At 31.7% G+C, this 11,047-nt stretch overlaps 1 protein-coding gene across 1 annotated transcript; it reads right to left on the bottom strand.

Annotated features, from left to right (window-relative positions):
• Nucleotides 1-1,096: 1,096 nt before the first annotated feature.
• On the bottom strand, nt 1,097-7,904 carry LOC132755686 (angiopoietin-related protein 2-like). Its single transcript, XM_060746578.1, has 4 exons — nt 7,841-7,904; nt 6,658-6,798; nt 4,088-4,111; nt 1,097-1,623 (listed from the first exon to the last, which is right to left on the bottom strand). Exons 1-4 carry the CDS (start codon nt 7,902-7,904, stop codon nt 1,097-1,099), a joined length of 756 nt encoding a protein of 251 aa, XP_060602561.1.
• Nucleotides 7,905-11,047: the final 3,143 nt, after the last annotated feature.

Genomic DNA, 11,047 nt, shown 5'->3' with positions numbered 1-11,047 from the left:
AGAAACTTAAAAACACTTGTTAATACGTCTTATTTTAAGATGTTTTTGTTTATCACTTTTTCTATTTGCTACATTCTGAAATAAAAAACAGATACACATGAAAAGTGTAGCAAGCTTATGATCCTAATCCATTCTATTCCAGAGGTACTGTTACTTTGTTAATAATTCTGTAACGTGTTGATTACTATATAAATTATGAAGCAGCAAATGACTATACACATTAATTTTGTTTAACCTGAGAAAAATACCAATTTATAGTAAATGTTACTTATCTATTTATATTTTAAGATATTCAGGATAATAGCCATATATATACAATATTTGTTTCAAACTACGTCTTGAACGATACATCTTATATCTGTTTTAAGTAATTTGTTAAACGCAGGTACACGAATATTATTATAACTAATAATATACTTTTCAAAAACTTATTCTTAGAAGAAGCATATTTAAATACGAACACGATATAACTAACATTGGGCGTTCACATGCATACATTTAACATATAGCTGGGTTAAATTTTCAAGGTGAAATTTGTGAAGTCTGTTATGTATATAATGTCTATTTTTAAGAAACGGCATACAATAGTTGTTTATTTGATCACCTGAGGAAGATTAATTTTAGTTCTGCAGTTTACACCATAATGATTGATTGAATGACGAATTTTCTTAATTGACGACTTGTCGAAAGATGTTTATTAATTTCAGTTCAGGCATTCTCGTAGCTGAAATAAATCAAATAGAGAAATGCGAATAATGAAATTTAAGTCGTCATTATTAGTACACAATATGATGCACTTAAAATAATATCCAATATAATTGGCTTTTTCGTGCCGTGACGTATTGCACCACATCACTTTATTATTCAATCGTTAAATCATGTTAAGAATGTTTTGTGTTTTTCTTTCCAGTACGGTATTTTAATATTTCTGTTAATATTTAGTACAAAATCGTATTTGCCGTCGTTTTGCTGTTACGGAAAATTTCTTTTTACCTTCATCACTACACGGCGAATAGAATAATGATGACCCCAACACGAGTGCCAGTTTATACCATTTAGCGAAAGTAGAGTGATTCCCCCGATAAGTACAATCCATTCAAATTGCTATGATGACAAAAAAAGCTTCATAACACCATGCTCCTTTCAATATTTGAGCGCAGTTGTACGGCCATCCGTCGTTATCCCTATCTTTAGTCGAGAACACATTTCCATCATGTAAACTTAGACTATCACCGCAGTTTCCGGAGTACCCATTTACATGCAATCTAAAATTTGAATCTTCGCCGTCAATTTTGAACGTGTCATACTGTGCATAGGCATGTATATGTGATACGTCTTCAAATGCGTCCATATCAATTCTCAAAGAACTGTTTACAGTAGTAAGCCGATATATATTCTCAAGACCAAGCCAGTACTCTCCTGATCTGTTACCGAATCCACAAACATAATCCGTCCATGTTCTGTAGAAGTTTTCTGACCCGTCCAGTCGACGTTGTATAACTGTCCATCCACCATTTTTCATATCGCACCATGTTTGTATGTTTAAAGCTATGAGGGGTTGTATTGTATATAAACCATCTTCCGTCGATCCTCTTTCAAAAAGTGAGAGACAGTCACTTTGTTCTAAAAATGAGAATGAAACATTAAAAATTAACAGGCTAAAAGCGTCTTCTTATGTATGTTTCAATTGGAGAGTAATAAGTATAAGCACGTACTTTCCTGACAGGTGATGATTCCCATTTAAGGCCTTATTCAGTTAAATTGCAATGTTACGTTTATGTTATTTTCCGTCATGTTGTGTACACAGAATGTCAAAGTTGACCACCATATCTGTTTTTAAAACATGACGTCATTGCGTAAACTTGACAACATTGACGGGCATAACAACGCTGCCGGCTAACATATTTTTCTTAACATTAACCTTATTTAACGTTAATCATTTTTTGATGATATAGAAATTATTTGACAATTTCAAGTTCCGTTTAACAACATTTTTCGACTTTAAAGTGGCGCACAAAATAATTCCTTAATGTAATTTTATTGTGTGTTCTATAAACGTCCTCTGGATAGTAAAATGGGTTTAAATGAAACTAAAATAGAGGCTCACTGTCTCGAACGTTTCGGTCCACTTGATTTTTATCCAAATCTCTTGCATAATTTTTGAAACGAAATTTGAATTATGCACATGCGATAAAGACATCGTCAATTTAGTTTAGCTGATCAGGAGCATTATTCCAAAACATAATTGTCCTAAAACATATTTAAGATAGAAAGATAACTTTCCGTTCCACGGCAAAGCGCTTAAAATATTTTCACGAGCATAGCACACCTGACAAAGAGATGTTTGATCACCTTACCTTGTGATATAAAGCAAGTTTACTCAAAGCAAACAAATTTTTCTTCTTGTTTTTTTTAAGCATGAAACATGATTTCATTAAGGGATTGGAAACGGACGTTAATTAAGAAAAATGACATCAAACGTTCCGACGACTACGCACACGCTGTGCAACAAAAAAATGACAGCTAAGCTTTAGCAATGCGGTGTAACTTTTAAATTACGCTGCGCTTACGAAAGAATAACAGTTTAGATCTTTGCAAACGCTATAATTAAATCTCAGTTCATCCCTTCATTTCAAGTGATTAATATGAGTTACGCAAACGCAATAATAAAATTTTAGATCTTCCTTACAATTTAACTGATCAATATGCGCTGTGCAAACGCAATAATTAAATCTTAGTGCATCCCTTTAATTCAACTGATCAATATGCGCTTCGCAATTGCAAGAATTAAATCCTAGATCTTCCTTTCAATTCAACTGACCACTATGCGCAACACAAAATGAAATAAAGGATTACAAATAAGATCAAGACTGCTATGCAACCTTATGATATTTTTGTACATTAAATGAATTAAGACAGGAATGAAGTCCATAAAATACATTGATGTGTCCTTTTCAAACTTACATAATCATAAATTAATAGTAGGCCACAAAACGTTCGGCAAATCTATATAACCAACACTATGAGCTGATGTACTGTAAGTGATATTGAATTAATTTCAACAATAACACATAACTTTTATGGTTGTAATAAACTGTTGCAGCAATTATGTAACGTTTTTGCAAAACAACAGCGCGAATTATTGACAAAATTGAAATTTTTGCTTCAAAGATTAAATCTTTTCATTCATCAACAGTCAATATAACTAACGTTTCCTTACTGGGCGTTAGATCAATGAAGTAGCACCTTTGGTTCTACAAGTCAATTACAATCTTTTATACATTTTGTCTCGTTTCAAAGCTCATATTTGTGTAAAATACTTTAATCAAATCAGTTTGTTACAACCTATGAAATCCGCACTAAATATCACTAATTAGATTAAAAATGAATTCACAATGTATTGGAAGCCGCGTTCCCGATTATTGGACAAGCAAAGCTGGTCTTTTCTTAAAAACAAAACCTATAGTGTTTACAGTTTTAAACATGACATATCTACTTTTTGTGAAGTCAGAACATGTCTATTAAATATTCACAAAGAGACTGTGAAGCAATTATCAATATTTCCCGATATCAAATTTGAACATGATATATCTATAAGTAATCGTAATGACATTGTAAGATGTATGTGTAAATAATTAAGTCGGGCGTGTTTCGGTATATAAACTCAAATTCAAACACTAACTATACGCAGTCGGTAGGCAATTATATTTAATTATATTTATAAAAACTTGATTGATATGCAATAATATATGCAAACTGTAAATAATAAACCAATTGAACACATCAACGATCATTTAATATTAATATTGAATTCATTTATTTCATCTTCCAATGGGCCAATAAGCCCATGAGGACAACATATTACAGACATTCTATACATGACATGACAGAGTTAGACATGGTAATAATGCATCTCTTTTTAATTATTTAAAATATGGGAGAAGGGCTATTACATATCGGACTTTTATTGAACATCATACATGAAGGGTACCTGGCAGGTGTGTTTCCCAATATTTTCATCTTCATGATTAAACAAATAGGAGTGTGAAAGTTTTTGGTGGAAGAGCGATGTGACATACAAACACACCTTCATTGAGTTCCTGATACGTTTCTATAATATATCAAATAACATAATAAACATTTGATATTCATGTGTCCCAAAACACCTTACATCAATAAAATTTTGTCGGGAGTTTTGGAACCACATTTTATGATGAATCAAGTAGTATTAACAACAAAATATGCTCACATTATAATCAGGGGATTTTTTTCATCCTAGATTTATAGTTTACTTCTACAAAATATATCATAAACAGGTTTTATGAATTTAAGTATTGGCTATTTTTTCTTAAGCTTATTATAAAAGAGTGGCATGATTCTCCTAAATTTCACATCATGCAAAAAATAATTATATTCACTTACTGTAAAGGCACTAGGTTGAAGCCAGCAGAAAAGAGGATGATTGATTTTCATTTCTAATCGAAAAAACTTAATGAAATTATAATTCTAAACGTTATAATGAGAAGCGGTCCAAAATACCCGACGGTTCACATATACCCTACAACGCTCTATAGTTATTTTTGACAAAATTTATAACTCAGTAAATTCTAGTGTTAAATAGATTGAGTACTTCCTCATGTCAAATAAAATGTTCACTAGGAATTTTAACACAGTGTAAAATGTTATGTGGGAGGAAGTATGTTTAACAAAAACTTAAATATCTCAAATATTAAACTATAAAGTAAAGGACTTTCACGTACATTTCATTTTAGAACTATCCCTTACATATTTTATATGGACAAGAACTGTATTTTACTTCTTATATTATATGGGCTAGAACTTTACATCTTATTATAGAAATTTTTCAGTTTTTATTGACCAATAAAGATTTTTCTGATGTTCAGGCCTAATGTTCAGATCAGGATAAGTTTGAAATTTAAAGAGTCTAATATTCTGAATAATTAATCCTTAAAGATTTAATATCTTATATTAATTTGACACAACTAGACTTGAAATAGCAAGGTTATGAACTTTTAGAATAAGGTTATTGTTTATTTTTTGCAAGATTCGGGCATTTAACAGTTAATCCAAACATTGGCGCTGATCCTAACATTGATCCGAATATTTCTGTTTTTGTTTTGTCATTTGTTTATTATATCTAAAAAAGGTTTTGTTTCCTTTGCAAACTAGCTATGTTTTACATTTTGAATAGTTACCTTTTAATTCTAGCAAACCACGATAGACTTTTTGAAACAATAAAAAAAATCAGAATTACTTGATCCTGATCCTGATCTTTTCTTAGTATATAGGGAATCGATTGGTACAGAGCCAGGATACCACACAAATGAGTGTTGTAAAACTTTATACAAATAACTAGACATTTCAAGTTATAATGTCACTTTTTGTTGTACATGCTACGGACACTGTCGAAAATCTGTCGAGATATCAAATCTTCTTTCCACTGACCATGATATCAGTATTCAATTAACATGACAATAAATGCTGGAAATCTTTTCAATCGGTTTAAAGCTTAACTTTTCCTTGTTATTCTGAATGTCAGATCTGATTGTTTCATTAGTCTAAAAGAAATTGGGCTATTAAGAAGTTCATCCCAATTTTCTGTTTTTATATACAGAATTCGTATTTGCCAAAATAATGAATTTCGTATTTTTGTAAAATACGAACTGATACAAAAAATACATATTTCAGGAAAATACTGACTTCTCAAAACAATGTTTAAAGCGTATTACAAGTATACGGATAACGGTAAATAAGATTCGGCCCAGTCCATCATTGTTCTTGAAAATGGCCATTTTTTAACCACATACATGTATTAACAAATTATATTGAATTCACAACACTTCGGTATATCTGTATAGTTTTCTTAGTAGTCGTCTAGCGGATGCCATTTACTCAGAGCGACCTTAAGCTTTTCACTGATGAAAAAGCATGACAACTACCGGAAAAGGGATGGTAAAACTACGTTTACCGAAACATTTGAGTCAATGACAAGCATTCTTGTGCCAATTTAAATGAGTGTACATTTAAAAGAACGTTTAAAGAACAACATAAAATTCTTAATTTCATTTCTGGATTTTCGTTTAAAACCTACTTTGAATCAAAAAATAAATGTAGCTGAAGCAAAAGACAAATTTGACAAAAAAATGACAATTTCTTTCGATATGTGCCGACGTAAATCGATGTTATATATAAGCATGATGAACAATCAATATCCTTCAAATAATGTTGATTTTAAGATAAATTGTTAGCATGAAGGGTTGTTGTACCTATAACAGTTGCCAGGGAAACGTAGCGACGTATTGTAATAAAACGGCATTCAGTGGGCAATTATCATCATTATCATCAACATCATCATCATCATCATTATTATTATAATTATTATTATTATTATTATTATTATTATTATTATTATTATTATTATTATTATTATTATTAAACTTATTCTTTTTTCATATGTAATTTTCACTTAATTTTGTTTCTTCCGAGGGATCACCAATTTTCCATACTTTTAATATTTAGATATCTTAATTTAATATTTTAATGCACTAATTATAAATACATGTGAAATAGGGTTATAAGAGTAAAATTGTTTGTTACCCTTTCTTAATGTAAAAGTTTACTCTTTGCTCAACTTACCAATTATAGGGCGATGTGCGAGCATTGACCCAGGCTTCTGTTTATAAGCAAACTTTCCAGCAACAGAATACATATCACACAGATGAAATCTTCTTCTGTAAACTACAGCATTGATGTAAGTATTGTTACTCCGGAAATAGCCTAAACATTGTGTATAACTCACATCGGTTATAGATGTAGAGCACGATCTTGTTTCAAGTTCATGATTATAAACAATTATTAAATTTTCTTCTTTGGCATGTATCATTAAATATTTGAAATAATGTAACAGATAAAAACATATAACTCTACAATCATACATTTTTCCAAACATCTCAAAAACACTTTTTAATTCGTCTAAATTTAAGATGTCACTAGTAATTTATTTCTCTTAAAAGATAAACAAGTTCATTCTGATATGACTAAAACATGAAAACTACATCGAATGATATGGGATTGAACGTGATTGTGTATTTCTATTACGTATTTATAAAATAAAAACTTAAAAGCAACAAAGGTCACTAATTTTCTTCAAAGCAGCTTATCACTAACACTTATTTAAGGTAAGTCTCGATTGAAGAATTTTGCTGGATCAGTAGTCAAATACATTGGTTAAGATGCGTGAAGGATAAATAACAAATGCTGCCGCTATGTATTTTTAAACACTTTGTTATCAATACAACACAATTCATTATTAATAGAGACACGATATATCTTAACGTTTTTTGCTGTACGCATGGGCAAACACATGAACGTCCATCCAATAAACAAAAATTATAGAGTACTACTAGATTTATTTTATTTTGCAACTTTATAAAACGCAGTACTTCATTGAAAGTTCGAAAAGAAATTCATTGCTGGTTGTACCTTTTCCGTAAACAATATAGTATAGTAAATTATATTCTATGATAGTAAAATATGAATAAACATGTTGTATTATACAGAAATATGTATATAATTTAATATTCATTATTTAGCTCGAAAGCTGTTAATATCCAATTTCAATTAAAATGATACACATTCTGGATTAGAAGAGTCTTCATTAGATCATTAGAGTAATGAAGTTAGCGATATAAATAGTATACGACGTCGTATGAACTAGGAACAATTTTGCGAGATTGTTGAGGATGTAACTTAAAATATCTCTAGTTGAAGATTATATAACAAAGCTCATATCTCCCTGTCACGATTTTTGCCCACATACCCCATCTTTTACTCTTCAGGCCGCTCTTTAACTCCTGATGCCTCCTCTTTTTTTCCTTCTGCATTTTTCTGTCACTCCTAATGTCTCTGAAAATGTTATTATCAATGGGGACGACCCTGAGTGAGAGTAAATACAAACCCTGAACAATCTCGCTTAATTGTTCCTAGTTTATGTTTGATATAGTTAAAAAAATGTTCATTGAATGCCAAGCTGCTCTTCGCATCACACACTTGTATTAATAATATGCACTTGTATGCCATACTCTTAAATGATGTAATGAGGGTCAGTGACTGTGTGGATATCGAAGAGTGAAGAAATGTGTTACAAACATGGATATATTTGATAACAAAGACATTACGCGGAAGAAGAAGAGGCGGGTTTCAAAGGATTCAGTGGTCCCAGTCTGAAATTTATATCAGGATGCATCAATCGATAGAGCGGACAAGTGATATAGCTAAATACGTGAAGGTAAACCTATGTATCAATCATCGGTCATAATACACTGTATATTTCGACATAAACATTATCGCATTCTTATTTCTTTTATACCTTATGGATTCATTGTCATTTCGAATACCGTTGTGTTGTGTATAGATATTCCTGGGTCAATTTCACTGGTCTGCGGCTGTTTTTGACATCCTCGAAGACTTTCAGGAATTTTGATTAAATGGATATAAAAGCTAATTTGGGGTTTAGTAACCCACAGTAGTTCTTTTCATGATCTGTGTCGGATTCAGGTACACTCGCAAATTTTCAGGAAAGTCGAATGAAATAATGACAGTTGACATCTAGGGACTTACAAAATAGATAAATACAGAATCCCTAAAGAAAGCCCAACACAGCAAAATTGAAAATGTTGCAGGCTCGGTTTGATTGAGCCTGTTCATGGACGGTACTGGAAAGGCAGCACACCACACTAAATGAAGCCACAGCTTCGAATGGCCAGGGAGGATTTCATGGATATAGTGACTATTGTGGATTTAAATGACTGGTTGTCTTTAAAATGCATTTTCAGCATGAAATTTGTTTTTGTAACATGTAATATGATCATTGGCAAATTCGAAAACATGGTTAGAAATAACATGCTGTTTATTATAGATGTCAAGGCCGCCATTGTTTGTAAACATTGCTTTTAAACAGCATGCTCGGTGAAAACAAGTGATTTTACAGGGGGGTACAAACTTTCAGCAATAGCAAAAAATCTACAAGGCCAAGCACCTATTTCTTTGTGATAGTTTGCATGCATAGGGAGTTGCTAAAGCAGTGACAGAGTTTCTGTAGTCCGTATATTTGCAGGTATTTTTTGCCGGAGGGACGAAAAATGTTGTTTTGGGTCACGGACCACTATAGATTTTTGGCTTTTACGGAATGAATTGGAATTTTTTTAACTGCCTGACTGTTGCACATGGGATGATTTCATTACAGATTTGCAATGTTATGACATATATGTTCGTAACAAAATGTGTTTTCTTTTTCCAGGTTGTGTAGTTTGGGATCAGATTTATTAGACATATTGCTTGTAGGACATTGACGGCAGAAACTTGAAATTTAGTGTGGAGTGCTACCAAAGTGCAAGTTACCGTCCACGCCCTCCAGCCCCGGCTTAAGCAGAATTCAACATTAAATTATGCAATAGTAAAATTTTGAATTTAGAATCATCCGCAGATGTGTTCATACGGCAGTTGTCATGGAACCTTCAATGTGACACTTCCGTGCCATTCCATGAAAAGTGGCGTATGGTCCCCAAGTAATAAAAAGCTGTGCCCTAAACGAGAAAACAATGGGCAGAACTAAATAAAATTGAATTTTGAAAGGGGATCAGAGGTTTTGAAGCCTGCGTATCACAGATAAGACGTCAAAAGACAAATTTAAAAAGCAGGCAACATATCCTAATGGTGATTCAACATTATCCAAGTAGGAATATCGGAACCACCCAACTAGAAAATGCCGAAAAGTTGAAACTAAAAAAAAAAACACACAAGCACAACAATAATGTCGTGCTGAACGATCTTCAAGGATCGAAAATATAACATCATTGATTAAATGTACGGGGAGACTTTTAAAGTTCGCTTAACAGCATGAACGATATTTGGATCCATTATCACATTATTTTATAAGGGGGCTCAACATCATGTTAAATATATGGATATAATTAATATCACATTACTTTGTAAGGGCTCTTAACGTCTACAATTCAGTATTGATATCCCTAGGTCCTTTAACTTTCTAATGCAAAACTTGAACTTATGATTTTACAGAGAAAATGTTTAATTTGCCAAAGTCGTTTACCGGTTAGTTTTATCTCTTTGACATGAAATAACCACTCGACACCCATTGGGATGTTACATGGATTGTTCTATGTATTTTGATATTCCATTCCTTTATTCATTGAATTTTCATTTCCTGAAAGCTTTTGTTATTATATTCACACAATTTAAGATATCGAAAGTGACTTTATAAAAAGACTGCTATAGTTTTTTTTATAAGTTTCTGCGTTCGAATTTAAACAAGTGCATGTTGTACTATTAACTATTGAAGACTATTTTTTAGTCTTGGGTTAAAGCTAGGAAATGTGTCTGTTAAAACGTATTGAGTACAGATGTAAAGCACTCGTTTGTCAGCATGCACTTAATCCTCTCTCCTTTAGATGATGTTCCATTTTGCAGATTTCCTCTTACATAAAGTAGTTCTATGAATACTACATATGCTGCACGTTTCCTGTAGGTCTACTGATAAATTATTAAAATCTTTTGTAATGAACGATACAATGTTTTATGTTATACAGTGTTATGCAATGCCAATTAGCTTCATTGGGTCCATTTAATTATTGATGAAGTTGTCCCATCGGAGGATATGTCAGTTGGTTGGGGTTTTGTGTTAAAATAAAACATGTCATCTTAAATGAATGGTTTTGAACTTTATGAATATGAAACAAACATATTCGCAAATGGTATGTTTTTTACGTTTATGAAAACAATTCTAGCGGTACAATTTATTCTGTTAGCACCATGTAGTTCTGTTTGAAGTCATTGTAAATCAATGGAACATAAATTCTCATTTGTCAGCTGAAATCATGTAAATTTTATGAACTCATAAACAGGATACAGAATTTTGATAATTTACATATTCACGGAAATCAATCATTTTCAAACAATGGCACAAACAGATACAAATACATAACTATTTCAAAGTAATTACTTCACATTA

The sequence above is a fragment of the Ruditapes philippinarum genome, unplaced genomic scaffold (assembly GCF_026571515.1).
Source record: "Ruditapes philippinarum isolate M1 unplaced genomic scaffold, ASM2657151v2 ctg10339_1_1_1_1, whole genome shotgun sequence".
NCBI classification, from domain to species: Eukaryota; Metazoa; Mollusca; class Bivalvia; order Venerida; family Veneridae; genus Ruditapes; species Ruditapes philippinarum.
The sequence above is the reverse complement of the archived record's forward strand: the minus strand, read 5'-3'. Positions and strand labels throughout refer to the sequence as shown.

Excerpts from the sequence above, each read along its gene's own strand:
- LOC132755686 (XM_060746578.1), bottom strand. The coding sequence starts at position 7,904 with ATGCAGAAGGAAAAAAAGAGGAGGCATCAGGAGTTAAAGAGCGGCCTG. Across the intron at positions 4,112-6,657 it reads CGCACATCGCCCTATAATTG|AAACGTATCAGGAACTCAAT; the intron begins GTAAGTTGAGCA and ends GATATATTATAG. Across the intron at positions 1,624-4,087 it reads GTATCAGGAACTCAATGAAG|AACAAAGTGACTGTCTCTCA; the intron begins GTGTGTTTGTAT and ends TCTCATTTTTAG.